Source organism: Lethenteron reissneri, chromosome 53 (assembly GCF_015708825.2).
Source record: "Lethenteron reissneri isolate LAM-NWPU_2019-01 chromosome 53, ASM1570882v1, whole genome shotgun sequence".
NCBI lineage: Eukaryota > Metazoa > Chordata > Hyperoartia > Petromyzontiformes > Petromyzontidae > Lethenteron > Lethenteron reissneri.
In genome coordinates this window covers 10,938,635-10,963,386 of record NC_083831.1, presented here as the reverse complement: position 1 = coordinate 10,963,386, position 24,752 = coordinate 10,938,635, and the positions used below count along the sequence as shown (strand labels likewise).

Below are 24,752 nucleotides of genomic sequence, written 5' to 3'. Positions count from 1 at the left end.
GCGGGAGCGGAGCTCCGGGTTGCCACGTGGCAGTGCGTCTCTCTCTATCTGTCCCTCTCACGCTGCCTCTCAGCAGCGTGAAGGAAAGCTGTAATACAAGTTGAATAAAAGACGGATTCCAGAAGTCGCCTCAACGAGCTTTATTACACTTGTAAGATGTTTTCGGCCAAATACTGATGAGTGGGAAGAAACTGGAGCGCCCGGAGAACTCCCACATTGCGTGAGGGGGTAACACCCTATCCCCGTACAGATGGAAACGGATGGCGATTAGACCACTTTCCGTACCGCCTCCTGGTGAGCCAGGGTACGGCACCTGGACACTCGCGGAAAGGAAGTTTCACATCTGTGTGGTGATCCGCCAACCCTCGTCACTTCGAGAGCTGGATTGCAGGCCATGTGCTCAGCCAGAACCACCACCGCCTGGTTCAGTATCCACCACAGATTTCAACATGTAGCGTGTCCACAATAGCATGGACAAATATATAACAGTGTCCTGCATATAATGGGAGGTTTCTGGAAGCCCTAATTAAAAATAATGTTGAAAGCGGTTTAAAATCGCACTACCGAAGCTCAAAAATCTAAGAAGTGCTGCTGACTTTGGCGTCCTGTGGTCTAACACCGTTTTGAGACGAGGCTCAAAAGAAAGCTGTCTGGTGTGGACCAATCAGTTTCAAAGACGATGCATATATTACACTGGTCAACAGAAAACATTTTTTTCTGGCCTGGACTTTTGCAGCTGTGTGCTGATTCCAAATCTGATCTCAGATTTGCTCTATCACATCTCATTTTTATGCTATCGGCATACCCCATTTTCATTGATTTTACCCGAAATTAACTCTTGTCACTTATGCTTGCAAGTTGTTGCGAGTCAGTGACTGCTTTAGTGTTAAAATATGGTGCTGTATTTTTAGGATAGTGTGTTTATAATATCATTTTATGTAGATATCCACGTTTATTTAATATTTTTCTTCTGCAGTTGTTATTGAAAATGCAACATGTTATATCTCAACAACCTGATGTGATAGACAAAAAGTGATGCCAGATTTGGAATCAGCACCCCAAAATTACCTTAAAACCGTTGGAATACCTTATGCCAGAAAAAGTCTGTTGACCAGTGTTATAAGACGCTTTTTGTTTGCATTCTGACCACAAGCATTGTGGTGAATGCAGACATGATTCCTTGTAAAAGGTTTCAGTTTGGTGTTTTAACATATCAACACCTGTTTTGTTGCCAGAAAAAAGGGGAAAACCTATTCTCAATCAAAGTTCCATACAGTAACTAATGTAACATTGGATTGTGTTCCAGAAATGGTGTAATTTCTTTTGGTGGTTTTAGTGATGTGTTTTTCTTTACCTATTTTATATTTCTAGTTATATTTAGGTAATCTGAAAGTAAATCGTGGGCTAAATTTTGTCGTTATAGAAATTATGGGGTTCTGTGAATAAAATGCATGTACCCCACCCCTAAATTGACGCAGTATTTCAAGGATGCACTCTGCTGACAATCATTGTGCCCGATTAATGTTTTACGCTTAATACGTGCGGACATATTCAAGGGCAATCTGTGCATCCTAAAGTCAAGTGACCTTGGAGACAACCGCAAACCTTTTGTCGCAATGCTGTAATTTTTGTGGTGAGACCGCTTAGGTTTTCATCTGCCTAGAGTCCCTTGATGGCTAATGCCTGCAAACCCTGCCAGGCAGTGAACTTTGAAGGACATCCTTCAAGTCAAGCTATGATAACACTGGTCAACACACTTTTTCTGGCATAAGGTATTTCAACGGTTTTAAGGTAATTTTGGGGTGCTGATTCCAAATCTGGCATCAGTTTTTGTCTATCACATCATGTTTTTGAGATATCAAATATTGCATTTTCAATAAAAACTGCAGAAGTAAAATATTAAATAAATGTGGATATCTACATAAAATGATATTATAAACACACTATCCTACAGCACCATATTTTAACACTTTTAACACTAAAGCAGTCACTGACTCGCAACAACTTGCAATCATAAGTGACAGTAAATTTCGGGTAAAATCAATGAAAATGGGGTATGCCGATAGCATAAAAATGAGATGTGATAGAGCAAATCTGAGATCAGATTTGGAATCAGCACCCTGAAATTAGTCTAAAACAGCTGCAAAAGTCCAGGCCAGAAAAAAAATGCTTTTTTTTTTGTTGACCAGTGTAATTTAACGAAGGTGCCTGATAGGGAGCTACATTTTCAACATACATTGCTGGATGAAGGGTCTCCCCACTAAATTCGCTATTCGTCACCAGCGTCTGAGCTGGTGTCATCACTCCATCCGCGGTGGTCGACCTCGAGTGATTCACTCCTTTGACTGCCATTCTATCACCAGTCTCATCCATCGGCCAACCTCAAGTATCGTGATGTTTCCTGCAGAAGCCCACGTTTCTGGAGTCAACTTGAAGTCTTGATTTGTATTTGTTCCTTGACCCGCATATTTTATTCTCGCATTGTAATCTCAGTCGTGCATCTCTCCGTGCTTATTTGCACGCTTCCCATCGTTAATTCCCTTTTATTCATCATCTTCCATGTGTTTTCATGTATGTCAAACCTGAAAATATGCACTGATTTTACATTATAAAGCCAGGAACCTAAAATCAATGCTCACATGCAGTGAATACAATGGTGGTTGTACAGTACTATGCTCCCACATCTATGCTCCTTGCTGCCTTTGCCAACTCGCACTGACCAAAATGGTGAAGTATGGTTAAATAACCCCGACAGCCTGCATGGTGTTGGGAGGGTCTCTTTTCCAGCTGTTGATTGACAAAGGGAGTGCATATGTTTTATGGTATTTCAAGGTGCTCTGCAGTGAGAGCATTGGATTGGTAATGTGTTCACATCTCTACATACCACCAATTACATATCGCCAATCACGCATCTGTACATATCACCAATCAATAATTTGTACATCACCAATGGCATATCCGTGTGTGTCACCAATGACACACAGATATCTGTACAAATTATCAATCAAGCGCATACCTGTACATATCAACAATCACATCTGTACATATCACCAATAACCTTTCTGAACACATTCTCAATCAATCACACAGCTGTACATGTTACCAATCATATCTGTACATATCGCCAATCACATGTCTGTACACATCACACATCTGTACATGTCACCAATCAATCACACATCTGTACACGTTACCAATCAATCACACATCTGTACACGTTACCAATCAATCACACATCTGTACATGTTCCCAATCAATCACACATCTGTACATGTTATCAATCATATCTGTACATATCACACATCTGTACACGTTACCAATCAATCACACATCTGTACATGTTCCCAATCAATCACACATCTGTACACGTTCCCAATCAATCACACATCTGTACACGTTCCCAATCAATCACACATCTGTACATGTTCCCAATCAATCACACATCTGTACATGTTATCAATCATATCTGTACATATCACACATCTGTACATGTTACCAATCAATCACATATCTGCCCACATCAGCAATCCACTGCCGTCACAGCAATTCCGCTGTGATCCACTGGGGGGCGTTGCCCAAGATAAGAGCACCACCACCACCATCTCCCCCACCCAGCATCAGCTCCTGCAGCAAGCAGCAGAAGCAGCGGCCATCCCTTGACACAGTCTTGATGGTGTTGGTGTTGTTGTTGTTCTAACAAATCGATAACTAACAATCTCTGATGGCGAGCCGGCGTGTTGTGGCGTCTCTGGGCGCGCTGCTGCTGCTGCCGCTGTTGTTGTTGTCATCGCTTGTGGCGGCGGTCGCGGCAACGAAGGGCGGCGTGGAGGTGGTGGCCGATGACGACTGGAGGAAGATCCTGGAAGGGGAGTGGATGGTGGAATTGTGAGTGCGGGTTGTGGGTGATGGTGGTGATGGTGTTGTCTTCCTGTAGCGAGCGATGCGTGGTGAAGTATGGTCAAACGAGCTTCGTAAACTACAAGTCGGGGAGGTCATCATCCAGCAGTGGATTGAACATGTCGATGGTGATGATAATGGATTGACGAAAGGCACGGGGTACAATGATGGCAATGCTTTAAAGCTTTCGTGACTGCAGGGATTCATCTTCTTGGTTCTTTCGGTAAAGTCACGTAGAAGGGAAATAATAAAATAATTAAAATAAAACAATACAATAATTCTCACGACATTTCGGCCACAACGCAAGTAGCCGTCCTCAGGTGAAGACCAGGTCTGTCGGGGACTTTACCGAAAGAACCAAGAAGATGGCAATGCTGTGTAATGAAATAGTATGGGTCATGTTCAATCCACTGCTGGACTAAGCCCTGCCCAATGGAGCGACAAAATTGTCTTGGGGTTTGCAAGATCGTAAGGTGACTTGGGGATTATTAATTTTATATTCTTGGTTCTTTCGGTAAAGTCACGTACAATGGAAATAATAAAATAATATAATTATAAAACAATAAAAATGCTCATGACGTTTCGACTGCAACACAAAGCAATCATCATCAGGGGTGAAATCCACAGCAAGAAAATTTGGAAAAAAAACCAAGAATATGAATTCCTGCAGTCACGAAAGCTTTAAATCAAAAGATTATTATAATTTTTTTAAATCAATCCAGCGGTGGGTTGACCATGGCTGATGATGTGTCCGTACTGTGCATTGCCGTCGGATGAATGTTGTGTTTTTAATTGATGAAATCATTTTATCCAGGATGAATTATGACTTTGTTCAGTGTGGTCTTAACATCAGCAATATTTTGCTGTCTTTTCTTGGATTTTATTTTGGCACCAAGTCACTTTAAGATGTTTTGTTTGTTGCGGTTGCACCCCATTCAAGAGCCGAATGAGGCTCACAGGGTTATTTTTATTTTATTATTTCCATTCTACGTGATTTTACCGAAAGAACCAATAAGATGAATCCCTGCAGTCACGAAAGCTTTAAATCGAAAAGGCTTATACCAAATAAATGAAACTTGAACTTGAAATGAACTTGAACATCAGTAATCCAACATTGGTTTTTAAGACCAGTATAGCCTTTTAAGTAGTACACTTAACACGGCGTTAAACGTTACCACGTCTTCTGCGATGGAACACACAATAACCTACGTTTCATACAGACGTTTAATTCTAAATCGTAGTGTAAATACAATATAATACAAACCTGTCAACCCCTTATCAGTGCCCTACCTTATTACACACCAATGCAGACCGTATTGGTCACCACGTGCCCTGATAAATCGCAACGTTCATCCTACAAAGCCCCCCCCCCCCCATCACAGGGGGAGAAACACAATCACATAGACACGATTTATTTTTGCTGTACGCCATATGGACCTTTAAAACTCAACTTCCATGTCCCAAGAATCCGGAGTTGACGGCTGTGATTGTGCTTCATTCGGCATTCGGGTTAGGGTTAAATCCATTGTTGGACTGTACATCTAGGCTGCTTGCCGTCACCAACACCTACAGGGATTGACCAGCGTGGTGAAGTATGTCCCAATGTAATAACCCCGTTGTGGGACCCGCATGGCATGTAGCTGTGGCCCTTCATCCAGCGGTGGAGCGACAGAGCGCCTTGCCTGTAACCTCGCACGCGCGAGTCTCACGATCACTTGTTTTATTGCCGCAACTTAAAAGTGACGCTTCGTTTATCTCGGCATGTGCCGTGCACTATACTGTACAGTTCATCAAGTTCATTTATTAGGTACAGCCCTGCGAGCCATTCGGCTCTTGAATCGGGTGCAACCGCAACAAACAAAAACATGAACAAAAACATCTTAAAGTGAATATCATTATTACAGTGCGCGCTATACTGTACAGTGCGGTACAGTGTACAGCACTGCACACAATACTGTACGCTGTACCCATGAGCTGTATAGTGCACTGTAGACTACTGTACACATCACTACACTGTACAAGTACTGTACACAGTATTACACTGTACACCGCACTGCGCTGTACACAGTATTACACTGTACACAGTACGGCACTGTACACAGTATTACACTGTACACTACTGCACTGTACACAGTATTACACTGTACACTACTGCACTACACAGTATTACACTGTACAAGTACTGCACTGTACGCCGTACAGCGCCAGCTTCTCACATTACTGTACTGTACATTACATGCTGCCCGTACACCGCACTGTACACAGTACTGCGCTGTATACAGTGCGGTACTGTGCACAATGCCGCACTGTATACAGTATTACACTGTACAAGTACTGCACTGTACGCCGTACAGCGCCAGCTACTTACAGTACAGCACTGTACACTACATGCTGCCCCTTACACAGCACTGTACACAGTACTGCACTGAAAACAGTGTGGTACTGTACACAGCACTGCACTGTGCACAGTACAGAACTGCCTGCTTGCAGTCACTCTTTGTGGAGAACGAGACGACGGCTCCAGTTGCACTGTGTGGCGAGGTGCTGTGCGGTCGGTGGTGGCTGCCGAATAGTTTTTATTTTGCTGTGAAGTGTCAAAAATATTTGTGGCCAAAATTTCCCAATTCGAGCTTACAAAAAGTGGACACTTTTTTTTAATATTTCAAATGAATGTGAGCCAACGTGTTTTTCTTCCACGTTTTTTTTTTATTTTAGAGCTAGGAGATGGTGTGTGTGTGAACTTCTTCCACACCGTACGTGGCCAGCCGCGCTAATCGGAGGTGTGTGGGGGAAGAACGACAAACGAAACACAACAAAAGCAGTTTTAACGAAATTGTTTTACAGTTTAGATTTAAAAGTGCTTAGCTCCGTGGCTTCCTAATGTGGTTGTGATGGAGACTGCAAGAGTGGTCCTTGAAGGACACGTTGACCATGTAAGAAGGGGCAGACTTGGCCATAGTGGTGATGATGGCATGGGGATGTTGGTGGTCACATTTATAATAATGATGACCTCTTTCATAAAGCGCCTGTCATATTGAAGTATGTCAAAGCGCCCTACGACTACTCATAAGTGTAGAAAAAAAATCTAAACGAAATAGAAAGATGACAATAGCCATCTCGATGACTACTCTCAAAATTCCAATAAAATGAGGACCTGTGATAAAGACTAATACTAATTACAGAGTAATCCAATCGGACAATTTTTTTGTTGTTTTCTTAAGCTACGGGGAAAGCCTGCAGTACAAATAGGTGAGTCTCTTGAGATGTGATTTAAAAAGTGAAATCGACACCGAAATCCCTAATGGACCGAGGAAGAGGATTCCACAATTGATGACCAGCTGGCCGTGATGACCTCCGACGCTTTGACCATTTCACGCACCTCCGATTCGCGAGGCCAGCTACGTACGGCGCAAAAGAAGTTCCAGTGTACGTACGTACGTTTGATCGTGTTTGAATCGGAGGCAACGTTCTCTGTGTGAACACACGGACGACGGTGCACGTGCGTGTTTTTAAATCCTTTATATTAAGTTCACTTGCTTGCTTGCTTGCGTGCTTACAACCGTGCAAATCTTTCGGTCGTTTTTAACCCACTTCCCGTGATCCAATCGAGCTGACATTTTGAACACAGACTCGTTGTGCGTGACAATTTATTTTCGTGAAAACATTTTTCCAAAATTTTCCACTTTTTAGGAATTTTTTTTTAAATATTTTATTTAAATACCAATGTGATATAAATGAAACTCTTACTCAAGAAAAACAGAAATGAATAATAAAATAAACCCGATGCCACGCATATAAAGGATTTATAGTGAAAAACTTAGTTTTTACGGGTTAATTTTTTATCCTTGCAGCTACGCGCCTTGGTGTCCGGCCTGCCAACAGCTACAGCCCGAGTGGGTGAAGTTGGCCGCCTGGAGCAAAGACCTGAACATCAGGGTTGGCAAGGTGGACATCACGTTACAGACAGGTACCACGTCGCACGACACAGGAGAACCCACTGTCGCCCCCCCCCCCCTCCCCCTGCCATAGTAGAGGCTTGTTTTTTTTGGGGTTGGATCACGTAAATGTCACGTAAAGAAAAGGTGACAATTCGTTACTAGTTCAGCACACCGGTGTGTTGGAGAGTAAACCCACAACATTTACAATTCGATTTCGATTTAAAGCTTTCGTGACTACAGGGATTCATCTTCTTGGTTCTTTCGGTAAAGTCACGTAGAAGGGAAATAATAAAATAATAAAAATAAAACATAATAAAGTAATTCTCACGACGTTTCGGCCACAACGCGAAAGACAGCGTCTGAATACAGACTCTGTCTCCCCGACAGACCTGTTCTTCACCTGAGGATGGCTGCTTGCGTTGTGGCCGAAACGTCGTGAGAATTATTTTATTATGTTTTATTATTTTATTATTTCCCTTCTACGTGACTTTACTGAAAGAACCAAGAAGATTTACAATTCGAGTTAACGACGTTTCGCCGTTCATAACCAGCCTCATCAGGCAACACCCAGAATTGTGGAGAAATCCTCGTGCGGTTTCGGTCTTAAATCGAGTGGGTAAATGTGATGTCGTCACTTGTGAACCATTCAGGTGTGAAGACCATAGGGGGGGGTAGGGGGTGGGTTAATGTCATATAAATTACATTGGATATCTATTATCGGTGGGGTTATTCACAGTTAATCAACATACATAATGTAGGTATGCACATTTTACCGTTTGGGGTATAGTTTAGCCATTTTTGTCTTGAGCAAAAAACGGCTGAACTATTAGCATGTTCGGCTACGTCCAGTGGTGAAAGAAGCTCAATATATGTACATACATAACGAGCAGGGAAAGTGAAACATTAATAAGATTGGCGGGGGGGGGAAGGTAGCTGATTTGTGTTGCTGCATCTTCATTGATGCAGCTATACACACATCTCTGATTAGCACGGTTGACTACATACGGTGCGAAAGTTCTACTTGCATAGGGGGACGGTTAGCCCTCCATATTGGCGTTGAACCATGGGGAAGCACGCGCTTACGCATTCACGGAAGGAGGAATCAAATATAAAAATATTTTAACTGCGGTCTGAAGCGTGACCACATAGCATAAGATTGTGGTGGGAGATTTGTGCTTGGTATATAATTTTAGTGGTGTTGTCCAACTTTGTGCATAGTCTACAGGCTTGCTGGTGCTTAATAATAACAAAAAATACTCGTGAATGACATGCCTTTTTAAATCCTTTATATTAAGTTCACTTGCTTGCTTGCGCGCTTACGACCGTGAAAATCTTTCGGTCGTTTTTTAACCCACTTCCCGTGATCCAATCGAGCTGACATTTTGCACACAGACTCGTTGTGCGTGACAATTTATTTTCCACTTTTTAGGAAAATTTTTTTTTCATATTTAATTTAAAATACCAATGTGATAAAATGAAACTCTTACTCAAGAAAAACAGAAATGAATAATAAAATAAAACCGATGCCACGCATATAAAGGATTTATAGTGAAAAACTTTGTTTTTACGGGTTAATTTTTCAAGCCACTGCTGGTTGACACAGTGCTTTGTCAAGTTGGTGAATGGGGGTTATTTTACCATACTTCACCGTGCTGGCCAGTGTGAGTTGGTGAAGTAATCACCTGTTGAGACATCGCTTGCCAACGATTTTTGCCGTGGCCAGGAAACAATCTCATGCTTCTGGGTTCATAGTGCAGTGCGCTAACCACTGCACCACCACTCAACCCCCAGTGCTTATAGTAGTTAATAATTTAGAATGAATGGCATCTTTGAACTCGGTGAAAGGTAGGGCCTGTGTTATATTATATCCTCCAGTCGGCTTCCTCTGTGTACGGTGATGACCGTTATTGCCAAGGCAGAAATTCCAGTGTAGACTTTAAAAGCAGAACTAAGTTTTACCACTCGGTTTGGAAATCGACTTTGCATTTTTGCAATGAAATTTCACTCGGAGGTAAAATGCATTTGTTAGATATGCTTTGAGATACATTGCCATTCAAACTCCACACCTGCAAATGCTTAAAGTGTATCCTATTGTCATATGTAAATTGTCAATACTGCGGAAGTAACTGAGCGCCAACTTAGAAATAAGCATTTGTAATCGCAGCTTGCCGGGGAGGGGGGGGGTGAATTGGTTTTGAGGGGGGCCTTGACCGTATTATCCCTAGCCACATGCCCCATACGCTGTGTTGTGTTGTAGCTTGCACATCTGCTGACACCAACACCACTCTACTTCTTCTTTCAGGTCTCAGTGGTCGATTCCTAATTACCTCCCTGCCTACGATTTACCAGTGAGTACCCTCGGCACTCGGGCAAGCCGTTCGTGCGTTGACCGTGACTTGACCACGCTGAATTTCACTTCCAAAAAAACCCCAAACTCCAATCGCTAAGCGGAGGCCGAACGCTTTCCTTCGTGTGACACGGCGCTCCGCTCTCTCTCTCTCTGCAACAGCATACACGAGGGGGTGTTCCGCCAGTACGAGGGATCGCGTCTGGAGAAGGACTTCCTGAGCTTCATCGAGGATAAGAAATGGCTGGGGGTGAAGCCGGTCTCCTCCTGGGTGGACCCCAACTCACTCGCGTAAGAATCCATTGGGTGTGCGCGAGCAAACGAGTGTAGCATTGTGCGTGTGTTATGGTCTGTGTGGGGAGCGGCGACGAATGAGTTTGATTCCCGCTCATGACCAATACCAGGTGTGAATGTTTGACCCGACTCTGGGACCTCCCCAAGGTCGACTCAACCTTAAATGATGACCTGGTGTGCTGTGTAAAACATCAGTGCTGGGGAGACGAAGGTTTGTTGGTGTTTTCCTCCCACATTATTACGCGCCGTGCTGGCCTTGATAGGTGCTCGCTAATAGCACTTGTCCCGGACACAGTCTGTCAATGGATATGCGGGGTGTTTGTCTTTTTTATGGGCTGTGAGTGTCTAAATGTGTGTGTGTTTGCTGTGTATGGGTGTTTGTGGTGTGTGCGGATGATTACGTTTAAGTGTGTGGGTTAGATGTAATAGTGCTGACCACAGGCACTCCTTGTGTGCAGTGCAAGTCGTAATTGGTTCTTAAGCACATCACTTTATCCCATCAGTCTGAGGTCTGAACGGGGGATATTTTGAAGTATATATTTCTAGATTTGAAGCTTTCGTGACTGCAAGGATTCATATTCTTAGGTTTTTTCGGTAAAGTCACGTAGGTAAAACATCCAAATTAATAAAAATAAAATAAAACAAAAATCACGACGTTTCGGAGGCAACACAAGTCTCCGTCATCAGGTGGGACCGTCACAGCCGGATTAGCTGCATCAAGTGAGGCAATGATTCAAGATGTAATCCCTTAAGCAAGTTGAGGGGGGGAGGAGAGGGGGGGGGGAGCTAATCAGAATGTGGTAGCCAATGAATGGAACGTATCGGGAGGGAGGGGGGGCGGGGCTCAAAGACGGCACGGAGTGCCAACGTACAACGCATCGGGAGGGGGAGGGGGGGGCGGGGCCAAATCTGTGCAACGCATCGGGAGGGGGAGGGGGGGGCGGGGCCAAATCTGTGCAACGCATCGGGAGGGGGAGGGGGGCAAAGAGTGCACGACGGCATCGACGCTGTTGCTGTTGCACAACGCCAACGCATTGGACAGAGAGGGGGAGGGGAGGCCTGATACACATGATAGAAAAGAACAAAAATACCCATGTTTATACCATTGCTGGCTGAACAATGAAGAGAGTACTGTTAAATACTGGGGATGTTAACACTCGGTAAAGTAAAGTAAGATAGTGCCTGTCAGATAAGATGGTCCAAAAAAGTGTAATTAAGTCTTTTTTGCGTGGTTAATAACACCTTTCCAATGATTACTAAGTTTGTACCCATCATCACGGTTGAAATTATGTCTGTGTTTGTATATTTGTATGGCTTCGTGTACAAACCTTTGATGGTAGCCGGGAGGTTTGCAGAGAACCTTGGTCTCGGAAAAGACAATTTCATGAGAGCCCACCGAGTTGTAGCAATGATCGGCAACGGCCGAAGAATCAGTTCTGCCGTGTTTCAGATCTGACTTGTGCTCGCGGACACGATCACAGGCAAGACCTCTTCGGCAGTACTCAACTCAACCCAATTAGTCTCTATGGTTAAGGACATGGTACTATCCCCTGATGACATCCTCGTCAGCTTTGATGCAGTATCTTTGTTTACCAAAGTCCCAGTACCGGACACCCTAACAATAATTGAGGACTTAGTCCAACATGGACTGAATTCTGATGCACCTGCGCTGGTTAGGCATTGCCTCACCAACACCTATTTTACCTGGAATGGCACCTTCTACAAACAGAATGAGGGTACCCCTATGGGCTCCCCCTTGTCACCAGTTATAGCCAACATGTTCATGGAAAAGTTTGAATCAGACGCCATCCAGACATCCACCCTGCGTCCTTCCCTGTGGAAGAGGTATGTGGATGACACGTTCGTCATCTGGCCACATGGCCTCCCAGCACTGAACCACTTCTTGGACCACATCAATTCTAGACACCCATCCATCAGATTCACCATGGAAGTGGAGAAAGACGGTAAACTACCATTCTTGGATATTCTGTTTGAGAGGAGGCCTGACGGATCCTTGGGACATTCTGTTTACAGGAAAGCCACCCACACAGATTCCTACTTGAAACCGGATTCCCACCACCACCCATCTCAAAAGAATTCTCTCATCAAAACGCTATACCACAGAGCCCATGGCATTTCTGACCAACACCACCTGACCGGTGAATTAAGACATGTACATCGGACCCTCAGGATGAACGGATACTCTGACCGTACTATCCGCCAAGCTGTCTCTCCCACCACACAGGAACAGCCACATGAAACTCCGACCAAAACTATCACGTTACCATACATAGCAGGCGTGACCAAAAAGATCTCCAAAATTCTAAACAAACATAAGATCCAAGTCCGATTCAGTACAGTGCGTAAAATCCGTGATCTGATTCCATCTGTGAAGGATGTCGTTCCTGACTTACATTATCCTGGAGTCTACAAATTGAGTTGCATTTGTGGTGATTGCTACATTGGAGAAACGAAACGTCATGTTTCTGATCGTGTCCGCGAGCACAAGTCAGATCTGAAACACGGCAGAACTGATTCTTCGGCCGTTGCCGATCATTGCTACAACTCGGTGGGCTCTCATGAAATTGTCTTTTCCGAGACCAAGGTTCTCTGCAAACCTCCCGGCTACCATCAAAGGTTTGTACACGAAGCCATACAAATATACAAACACAGACATAATTTCAACCGTGATGATGGGTACAAACTTAGTAATCATTGGAAAGGTGTTATTAACCACGCAAAAAAGACTTAATTACACTTTTTTGGACCATCTTATCTGACAGGCACTATCTTACTTTACTTTACCGAGTGTTAACATCCCCAGTATTTAACAGTACTCTCTTCATTGTTCAGCCAGCAATGGTATAAACATGGGTATTTTTGTTCTTTTCTATCATGTGTATCAGGCCTCCCCTCCCCCTCTCTGTCCAATGCGTTGGCGTTGTGCAACAGCAACAGCGTCGATGCCGTCGTGCACTCTTTGCCCCCCTCCCCCTCCCGATGCGTTGCACAGATTTGGCCCCGCCCCCCCCTCCCCCTCCCGATGCGTTGTACGTTGGCACTCCGTGCCGTCTTTGAGCCCCGCCCCCCCTCCCTCCCGATACGTTCCATTCATTGGCTACCACATTCTGATTAGCTCCCCCCCCCTCTCCTCCCCCCCTCAACTTGCTTAAGGGATTACATCTTGAATCATTGCCTCACTTGATGCAGCTAATCCGGCTGTGACGGTCCCACCTGATGACGGAGACTTGTGTTGCCTCCGAAACGTCGTGATTTTTGTTTTATTTTATTTTTATTAATTTTGATGTTTTACCTACGTGACTTTACCGAAAAAACCTTAGAATTTGAAGTATATATGTTGAACTTCTTTCGCACCGTCCGTAGCCAACCATGCTAATCAGAGGTGCGGGAGAAGGACAGTTGGTTCGGGGAGCAGTGGCATCGTGCTTTGCGCCCCGCGCTGAACCCAGCAACCTGAGTTAGATTCCCGGCCACAGCTAACATCAGTGGCAGGCGACACTGAACAGGTCGTCTGTGTGCATGTTGAACTTCTTTCGCACCGTACCTATCCAACCATGCTAATCAGCGTCATTTGAGGCTGTGATCAACACAGCCTTAAATGATTCTAGATTTGAAGCTTTCGTGACTGCAAGGATTCATACTCTTAGTTTTTTCGGTAAAGTCACGTAGGTAAAAAAATGTAATTAAAATAAAAAAATAATAATAATGATTTTTATTATTTTTAATAATTAAAATTTCATTTTTTTACCTACGTGACTTTACCGAAAAAACTAAGATTATGAAGCCTTAAACGAGTACAGGAATACCTTTCACTTTCGTCTGGTGAGGGAACAGAGCATGGACGAATGTCAAAGCATTGCCTTTATTTAGCTCGCAAATTTATTTTGGCCGGCGAAAAACGTACATGCAAATAACTACAGTAAATATAAAAACGTACATGCAAATAACTGCAGTGACTATATAACGCATGCGCGCGAAACCTAAATAAACAGAAATAAAAGAAAAATAAACACAAGAATAAATAAACAAAACTAAATAAATAAGCAATGATCCCTTTAAATATTTTTTATTCTTGCGTAAGTAAACACTGTAGTATTATATTGTTATTGCGAAAATAACTGAATTGTTTACAGTATAATCACATAAGCACAGTATTAATAATACGTGAATAAACAAAAATATAAGAGATGCTCACTGAGCGACTTCTTTTCAAAGACTGAATGAAAAAGACGGCGCGAGGCGCGAACGTCTTGGAAGATTTGGGATGAAATCAGACAAAAGAGGAAAGCGCGTGGATGAAATTTGGAACGTGGTTATACCGCTGGCCAACACACTTGCTCTGCATAAGGTATTCCAACGGTCGTAAAGTAAATTTGGGGTGCTGATTCCAAATCTGGCATCAGTTTTTGTCTATCACATCAGGTTTTTGAGATATCAAATATTGCATTTTCAATAAAAACTGCGGAACGAAAAATATTAAATAAATGTGGATATCTACATGAAATGATATTAAAAACACACTATCCTAAAAATACAGCACCATATTTTAACACTAAAGCAGTCACTGACTCGCAACAACTTGCAATCATAAGTGACAGAGTTAATTTTGGGTAAAATCAATGAAAATGGGGTATGCCGATAGCATAATAATGATGGAGCAAATCTGAGGTCAGATTTGGAATCAGCACCCTGAAATTAGTCTAAAACAGCTGCAAAAATCCAGGCCAGATAAAAAAAAAAAATTGTTGACCAGTGTAGTTGAAAACGGTCGAAAGAGCAAAGCGATGAAAGTCGAGGTATCGCTGTACATACTAGTGTGCAAACATCAGCACTGTGGTGATGAAGGCAGCTAGGTGTGGTGGTGATGGATGGCCAGACCATCCTATTCGTACCGACCTGAATAACGATTCATGTATTCTTTGTATATTTGTGTTACTAGCTACGGTGTGTCGGTGCCTCACTGTTGATGCTTGTTTTTTTTTATCAGGATGTCTGGTATGTCTGCGTTGATGGACTTCTCTCACTGGATCAAGGTAGGTTCAGTGTTGCTGCGTTTATTTAGATTGTTTGGCTGCTATATATTCACACGTGTTAAGCCACTTCGTTGAGCTTTTATTTGTGGCCAGGTCGCTTCTGAAAAATAAGGTAATAGCTCGGTGGGCTTTACTTGTTAAAATAAAAAATAGTTTTGCTTTATTAGTCCTGGAAGAGACGGCAGATATTAAATACGTAGAGTAAATAAATACATCACGTTGACAGCCATTGCCTCCAGAAGTAGTTGTGTAAGAGTCTTCTTGTGGCAGCAGACATCTTCTGGAAGAGGCCATGAGATGTCCACCATCTCATGAGATGTCCACCATCTCATGAGATGTCCACCATCTCATGAGATGTCCACCATCTCATGAGGGAGGCTATAGTCTGTAACCGCGACCCTCGCAGTATGAGCCTAGAATCTATCATGGTGCACAATTGGGAAATCATTAATTAAAAAAAATCTATAATTACGATTCCCCCCCTGACCAGCTTGGTGTGCAGCGTGCCCCATCGAGCAGTGGATTGACAAAGTGCCACGTGTTTTTTCCATTTTATTGGAAGGATGAATCTTATTCGAATCGACGAATCGTTCAATCGCTGGATGATGGGAGTAACTGAAATGTTTACATTTGTAAATGTCTTGAACATCTTTTGAGTCCTGCCATTTAATAATTGATTTGTAATTTTTTCAGTAATATTGTATGTAAAATGAAACAAGTGACTGGAGAACATCCATAAGTAACAGAGAGAATGCTTAAACTCCGAACAAGACGGCCTTCACAAACCCACTTGCCGTGCTCCACTAGACAGACAAGTATCACGTGCTCCACTTGGTAACGTCAGCAGCGAGAAACAGCAAAGCTGTATTTTCAGCGTGCGCATTTTGCCCTCGGGCTAAAGAACGAGCTTTCAGAATGTGAAACGTATTTGCACGTTCTCTGCCTTTTCATATGTACGTTGAACTACGTAGCCAACCTACAAAGCCAACCGTGCTAATCAGAGGTGTGGAGAAGGACGGCAAACTAAACACAACACAAATTAAGCTGCAGTTCAGCCACCTGTCATTCAGTGTCTAATGACAGATGACTGAATTGCCCCCCCCCCCCCTCCGACCATTTCCCAGAACACCCATGCCTACCTCACCGAGCAGCTCGGCATTCCCGTGTGGGTCTCTTACCTGCTCTTCTCTCTGGCAACCATCCTCATGGGCCTTCTCCTCGGAGCGGTATGTTCACACGGCTCCTACTCTTACACATCACCCCCTCCCCCACTGGTCTGCATGCGTGGGGTTTCTCAAGAATCAAAAGTAGTACAAGAATGAGCAAGGCGTGATAACTCCTCCTCTTGGTTCTTTCGGTAAAGTCACGTAGAATGGAAATAATAAAAATAAAACATAATAAAATAATTCTCACGACGTTTCGGCCACAACACAAGCAGCCGTCCTCAGGTGGAGAACAGGTCTGTCGAGGAGACAGAGTCTGAATGACAAGCCCCAGGCTTGGAGCGACTATTTAAGCTGGGATGGAGGGGGTGAAGAGCGCCTTGACAAAAAAATGGGCATATCAAGAGGAATTTAGCATATTTATGGGAAATGCAGATATTATTGTTTTATTTTTATTATTTTATTATTTCCATTCTATGTGACTTTACCGAAAGCTTTAAATCGCGTGATAACTCCTTTCAGAAATGTTAATTTTGTTTCTCGAGAAGGGCGTGGCCCCGACGAACAGACCTGGTTATTGGAGCGAGATCGCTTGCGAGAGAAGCCCAATGAGAGATGGCTGAAATTGCAGTGTTTATTACCACTTACCGTCTTTCTGTAAAATTAGATTTATTTTATCATCCCCCGGTTTCATGGGGCACCCAGTCGACTTCTCAGTTAAAAGTTTAATACACGGTCTTCAGATTGGGGCACCACGGTGATGAGATGGTGAACTACTTGGCCTGGTATGTAGGAGGCTCCGAGTTCGATCCAGACCCCGATGGCTGTATATTTGGAGTTTGCATGTTCACCCCGTGGTCTCGTGCGTTTTTCTCCGGGTCCTCCGGTTTTTTCCTCCACATTTCGAAACATGCGTTTAGAGCATTTGGCTGCAATACATTTCCATATTATAAGCCACTAAGTTGAGCTTTCATTTGTGACCAGGTCACTTCTGAAAAAGAGCTATATAGCTTAGTGGACCTTACCTGGCAAATTGAAAAGTTAGTTTCGGAAGTATATTTATCTTCTTGTTTCTTTCGGTAAAGTCACGTAGAATGGAAATAATAAAATAATAATAAAACATAATAAAATAATTCTCACGACGTTTCGGCCACAACGCAAGCAGCCGTCCTCAGGTGGAGAACAGGTCTGTCGATAAGACAGAGTCTGAATGACAAGTCCTGGGCTTGGAGCGTCTATTTAAGCTGGGAGGGAGGAGGAAGAGCGCCTTGACAAAATAATTTGCATATCAAGAGGAATTTTAGCATATTTATGTAATATTACACTATGTATTCTACCCACCCTACTGCACACCACACTGCTGCATATTTACCATACAACTACGAATTTTTGCATATTTATGGGAAATGCAGATATGCGACTAGTACTACTTGTGATTACTATACACCACCCTATACCTCGAAAAAGAAGTATATTTAGTTCAGTGCTTCAGCCTCATCTGCGCAAGCCGAGCTGTAGACTTCACTCTAACCCACGCGTGGCGTGCTCTCTCTTGCAGGTCTTTGTGCTGGTGATAGACCGCGTGTGTCCTCCCAAACGACATCCGTCTGCCAAGGCCAAGCGAGGTACGAAGCATTTATGCCATTGTAACACGAGGCCCACTATTTACTGCATTTCCATTGATCCACATGACTAAAGTTGCCATCCTTGGAGTCGGCTTAAAGTCTGGTCACTGACCAAGATTCAAACTCCCTTTGGACATCCCTGGACACAGACCCACAAATCACGATACTTGCTTTTTGTAATTTTTCTTGTCCTGTAGATGCACGGGATTGAGAAAATATCGGTGCAAATTTGATACATTACTCGCAACTTGTTTTAACCTTCTTCTTGGTTCTTTCGGTACTCATAAAATCAAATAATTCTCACGACGTTTCGGCTACAACGCAAGCAGTCGTTGTAGCCGAAACGTCGTGAGAATTATTTGATTTTATTATGTTTTATTTTTATTATTTTATTACTTCCCTTCTACGTGACTTTACCGAAAGAACCAAGAAGATGAATCCCTGCAGTCACGAAAGCTTTAAATCGCAACTTGTTTTAATTGGGAATAAGTCCCGTAGCAACATGTCCCCCCTCCCCTCCTGCGGCAGAGTAATGCCCACTTGCAAGCCGGGTGCTACGTTCACCTTGTGCTGCACAGGGAAAGCTGCCACTGAGTGTGCCCTTCGCTAGACTACATCGGTATGTCTGTCTGAATTATTTTGTACCGTACATAGCCACCGTGATAATCGGAGGTGCGGGGAAGGACAACAAGCTAAACACAAAAAGCAGTTCTAAAGAAATTAGATTTCAATCTAGATTTATAAGTGCATAACTCCCCCAGTTGCTTCCTAATATTGGAAGAGCGTTCCAGACGGCCGCAGAAGCATATCTGAAAGCACGCCATGCGTTACCATCTTTATTTGATGCATAGCCAAAAGCAGAGGTTGCAAACGGGTTTTGATTCCTTATCCGTACGCGGCCGCACCAGGGTCGCAATGGGGTACCCTACCCGATACCCGGCTACCCGTACCCGGCCGGGTATCGGGTGGGGTACGGGTACCCGATTGCGACCTCTGGGATGAAGCCATGTTGCAGGCGCGGGTGGGTTGATTCTAGGAACTTGAATTGTGAGAAGAGACAAGATGTTGGGAAATGAGTGACAAACGGTGACTCACCAGTGACTCACGGCCTACCTGTACCCGTACCCGGCTGCGCCAGGGTCGCAAACGGGTACCCGTACCCGGCTGGGTACGAGGGTAGCCAGGTATTGGGTAGGGTACGGGTAGCCAGGTATCGGGTAGGGTACGGGTATCAGGTACCCGTTTGCGACCTCTGGCCAAAAGCCTCTGCTGCTGTGAGGATGACCGTGATGATGGTTTATGTTCCTTGACGAGATTTTGTAGTGCAAGGCACAGCGAGTAGCTCAGGCATTTAAACGCCCGAATGAATGCAAATCGTTATCCTCAAGTGACAAAACAGCATTTCGTGTAAAACCACTCATTCTCGTTCTTCTTCCGCTTCTTGCTCCTCCTCTTGCTGCTCCTGCCCCCGTCTGTTTGCAGTGGAGGTGCTGAGCGGCCGTCACGCGCCCGCACCTGCCAGGGGCAACGTAGGGCAGGCACAGGCACGGCCAGAAGCGGGGACAAGCGCAGAGGAGACGGAGCCTGTGGGGAAAATCTCGGACGCATTGTTTACCGACGGAAGCGAGCTCCGTCAACGGCAAGTCCACCCGACGGAAGAGGACTGAAGTGGCATCACACAGCGCGAGAGATAGTCTCTGTGAATTGTTTTCACTTTGTGGAAGATGCAGCAATTGCTGTCACTCTTGATTTTTCTTTATAAGTTCTTGGAGTTTAGAATGTTTTTTTTTAATTATCGGTCACTTTACGTTTAATGACCTTTCGTTTGTCAATGGGGAACCCAGCCTTTTGGATTAATTGTGAATGGGGGTATTTATGCCGCCGATGTGTTCCATCAAACGTAATTCCACTGCATCGTACCGTGCGCGAGCTAAAGCACATTTCGCCGAGCGATCCAAACGACGACCCAGTGTCCCCCCCGTCTAAAGTTATACTTGTGGGGGTGGGGTGGTCTTGCACTTGTCACACAATGCTCTCCTTTCTAGCAGCATGCTAACATTTCCAATTATGCAGAAAACATAACCATTGCGGTGTCTCTTTTTCTTCAAAGGATCGATTTGCTTTGTTTGTACCGTCTTTTTTCTATTCTTTAGTTGCAGGAATTTTCACCGCCGTCGTTTTGTGTTGCCCATCGTGTCGACGGGGTTCTTTTTAATTTGACAGCACAAAAAACTCGGCCTGACAAAAAAAAACACGCTCGCAGGAATGAGTGTCTGTGGAACGGGAGGAATGCTGTGCACGAGCCATACTTCATTCATTCTGCTCATCTCACCCGTTAAAATCCCACATTTTCATATTCTCTATCATCGCCTTTTGTCAACCACGGCCAACACCCCCCCCCCATGCTGGATGAAGCCCCTCCCCAAACCACCGCCAAGTCTAGCGGTAGTGCAAAGCAGCACATAGCATCTGCACACAAGCGCCGTTGTCATCCTGATCGAAATTCATTTGCTTCGGGGTTTTTGTTTTAGTCCCAAGTAAACTCAAATTCAACGCATCCGTCAATAAGACTGCCCCAAAAAGGGGTGGGGGGGGCCCTTTATCGAAGGACAAATTGAGAATGGCTATTGCTTGAAATGTCCATTTCTTTTAAGGCGGTGTTGTTGATAAACTTTTGAGCTGTGGCTCTTTTGTGCCAATACACCCGCTGGCAATCTTATCGGCAGCAAAACAAAAAGTTTAAAATAAACTTTGCAATGCTGTTCTGCTCGCGTTCCTTCATGCCGTGGAGCTAATGACAGACCCCAAGGGTGTTTATCGTGCGTAATACTGGTGCGGTCTGGAACGGGAGAGGGGTTGTTGTGGATTTCAATACATTAATGGCAGAGAACATTGTGACAGTGATTGATGAACAGATCCAGTTGAGCTCGTTTTGATGTCACTTCTCTGATCCTCCGCTCCCATCCTGCACACCTTTAAGATGGGGAGGGGGGGAACTCACACGAAGTTGTGCAGCCTCTGATTTTTATTTTATTGCCACAAAGGTAGCATATGGAACCTGCGACCATGTGTATAATATAGCTGTGGTTGAAATGCTTAATATGCCTAAATTCAATCGTGTTCATTAAAATGTATACAGGGAGATCCTTCATAAGATTTTTTTAATCTTCTTGGTTCTTTCGGTAAAGTCACGTAGAATGGAAATAATAAAATAATAAAAATAAAACATTATAAAGTAATTCTAACAGACGCTGTCTTCTCGACAGACCTGTTATCCACCTGAGGACGGCTGCTTGCATTGTGGCCGAAACGTCGTGTTATATTAAAATGGTTATATTAAAATGGATAAGGCAGCAACTGCAGCAGCAGCAGCAAGTGCAGCAGCAAGTGCAGCAGCAGCAGCAACTGCAGCAGCAGCAACTGCTGCAGCAGCAGTAACTGCAGCTCCCTTTGATGCTGTTAATCCTGCATAATGCACATGCATATGCAGTACTAATCACATTCCTGCATTTCCCATAAATATGCTAAATTCCTTTTGATATGCAAATTCCTTTGTCAATGCGCCCAGCTTATATATATGCTCCAAGCTCGTGTGCTGTTTCATTCAGACTCTGTCGCCTCGACGGACCTGGTTTTCACCTGAGGACGGCTGCTTGCGTTGTGGCCGAAACGTCGTGAGAATTGTTTTATTATGTTTTATTTTTATTATTTTATTACTTCCCTTCTACGTGACTTTACCGAAAGAACCAAGAAGATGAATCCCTGCAGTCACGAAAGCTTTAAATCGAAATATTTTTATTATTTTATTATTTACATTCTACGTGACTTTACCGAAAAAACCAAGAAGATGAATCCCTGCAGTCACGAAAGCTTTAAATCGAGATTTTTTGTAGGTTAGATCGTGTAAATTTTAACGTCTCGTTAAACCCGCCGGCGCCCGACAGCCAATTAGTAAAGTATGTCACGTAAACAGAACATGCCAATTCGTTACTCGTACACACACCACCGGTGTGTTGGAAAGCAAATCCACACCATTTACAATCAAGAGTACGCCGTTTCACCAGTAATTACAACCGGCATCATTCGGTGGCAGCCAGATTTGATCTAACCCCAAAAAAACCTGTTATGGATATTGGTCGCGAAAGCCTACGCGTTAAAATGGTGATCCTTGTATACCCAACTTGAAATTGAACACCCCACCCCTCAACGCCCGATCGAATGTTCAATCCACCCCTCCATATCTTGAGAAATGAGCGTGCTAAAAGGTTGAATGAGTTTTATTGAGTTTGGTGGGAGGTGTCAATGAAGGGTTACTTTCTCAATGTACCCCAGATTTTTTTTAGTGGAGGCTCTGTGCGTGGATCACTCCAAGTGGGGCAGGGGGGGGTCACCGCAAAACCCACAATGATATGGGGTGAAAAATAAATGTATGTTTTTGTTGTTGCGAGGGAACACTTGACTATGCAGCTGATGGAACAATGCATTTACACATCTTTCTTGCACTTGTTGATTAATCATGGTGATTGCTCGTTTGCCTTGGATGTCGCTGCTGTTTGGAAGGGTTGACGGCGCAAGCGTTAAAACCAAATAAAACGGCTGGCGCGCGTGGGTGTGCTGTCACATCGAATGCCGTTCTTACCGATGTTTGGACGTTTTAAGAACGCAGTGTGTGTGCAAGTATCGGCCTGTTGTCGGGCCATTTCTTGGTCGAGGGTCTCTCCCGCACCGTATGCCTCCGTGGGGGTGGTGGTTTGACCATACTTCACCACGCTGGTCAGCGCAGCTTTGGTGAAGACAGAGAGCTCTTCCATTTTCGACTTTTAATGTTTCGCTTTTCGGAATCATCCTTTCACTACCCCGTCCACATCGCAGTGGGGGCTACCCTTGGGGGGGGGGAAAAAACATCTTGAGCGGTTTGCTGTGCTGCCCTCCATGTAACCAAGTGCCACGTTGTGATTTGAACTCTGAATGTTCACTCTCAAGGCACAGCAAAGCGTCTTATGACACTGGTCACACTTTTTCTGGCATAAGGTATTCCAGCGGTTAAGGTAATTTTGGGGTGCTGATTCCAAATCTGGCATCAGTTTTTGTCTATCACATCAGGTTTTTGAGATATCAAATATTGCATTTGCAATAAAAACTGCGGAAGAAAAATATTAAATAAATGTGGATATCTACATAAAATGATATTATAAATACACTATCCTAAAAATACAGCACCATATTTTAACACTAAAGCAGTCACTGACTCGCAACTTGCAATCATAAGTGACGGAGTTAATTTCGGGTAAAATCAATGAAAATGGGGTATGCCGATAGCATAAAAATTAACCCGTAAAAACAAAGTTTTTCACTATAAATCCTTTATATGCGTGGCATCGGTTTTATTTTATTATTCATTTCTGTTTTTCTTGAGTAAGAGTTTCATTTTTATCACATTGGTATTTTAAATAAAATGATTTTTTTTCCTAAAAAGTGGAAAATTTAGGAATTTTTTTTCACGAAAATAAATTGTCACGCACAACGAGTCTGTGTGCAAAATGTCAGCTCGATTGGATCACGGGAAGTGGGTTAAAAAACGACCGAAAGATTTGCACGGTCCTAAGCAAGCAAGAGAACTTAATATAAAGCATTTAAAAATATTTCCTCTTATTACGAGGTAGTAGTAGTATAGGTGCAGCCCTGCAACTGCATGCACATGTGACTGCTGGCAGAAGGGTCTCTGCCAGAGGGGGCTCTTAGAGGGTATTTTGTCGTGCCGGGAGATGGAATCGAACTGCAAGTCAAGCGTGCTCGCCATTACATCACGGAAGCTCCTACGAATGATACGGGTCATGTTAAAACGATATGAACACAAGGTTATACCTGATGCAACAAAATGTGTATTCGTAATTATGTCTGTGGGTCCATATGGAAGATTTAGGCCCTGGACAAATATGCTATCTACTTCTCCCACCCCCCCCCCCCCTTACATCTGGCCCTGCTTACAGCACTCAGAATTTATCATTAATCAATCAATGGTGTCCAATACTCACGCGTATATACCGTATTAGCAAATAATACAATTTTCTAATCGCCACTGCCCATTCACAAGACGCAGTGGATGTTACCCTTGGTGCCTTAAAGGCCAGACGCGGTCAAAATGAACACGTGTTGTTCACTTTGCAAAGGTATCCCGTGGCAGTGCGACAATAAAAAAAGTAGGCATATAACAATGCATCAACTAACCGATAAAAATAAATCCTTAAAACTTTGAACGAGAGTTTAACCGTTTACGTGGCTGGCGATAGTGACTGCGTGCTCTGTTGCGATTGGTTCAACCCCTTTCCTACAGCCACAATACAAACAATAATTATACGGTTCAACTCCTGCAACCACATTTTGATTTGTACAAAAATTAGAGCAGTGTTCTTCACTCATTTTCAGACGGGGGC

General features: G+C 43.7%; 1 protein-coding gene and 1 long non-coding RNA gene across 2 annotated transcripts in view; one reads left to right on the top strand and one right to left on the bottom strand.

The window, feature by feature from the left end:
- Window positions 1-3,588: 3,588 nt before the first annotated feature.
- LOC133356183 (thioredoxin-related transmembrane protein 1-like) lies at window positions 3,589-22,199 on the top strand. The gene is made up of 8 exons (XM_061573565.1): window positions 3,589-3,885; window positions 7,749-7,864; window positions 10,138-10,183; window positions 10,345-10,473; window positions 15,485-15,530; window positions 16,655-16,756; window positions 18,252-18,318; window positions 19,801-22,199. Exons 1-8 carry the CDS (start codon window positions 3,722-3,724, stop codon window positions 19,983-19,985), a joined length of 855 nt encoding a protein of 284 aa, XP_061429549.1. The 5' UTR covers window positions 3,589-3,721; the 3' UTR covers window positions 19,986-22,199.
- Window positions 22,200-22,327: 128 nt separating this feature from the next.
- LOC133356184 (uncharacterized) overlaps window positions 22,328-24,752 on the bottom strand; it is a 358,360-nt gene continuing 355,935 nt past the window's right edge. The window contains exon 2 of the long non-coding RNA XR_009756819.1: window positions 22,328-23,919. This is a non-coding gene — a long non-coding RNA (uncharacterized LOC133356184). The remainder of the gene's footprint in view (window positions 23,920-24,752) is intronic.

Coding starts and splice junctions, on each gene's coding strand:
- LOC133356183 (XM_061573565.1), top strand. CDS start 3,722: ATGGCGAGCCGGCGTGTTGTGGCGTCTCTGGGCGCGCTGCTGCTGCTG. Junction 3,886..7,748: donor GGGGAGTGGATGGTGGAATT/GTGAGTGCGGGT, acceptor TTATCCTTGCAG/CTACGCGCCTTGGTGTCCGG. Junction 7,865..10,137: donor GGACATCACGTTACAGACAG/GTACCACGTCGC, acceptor TTCTTCTTTCAG/GTCTCAGTGGTCGATTCCTA.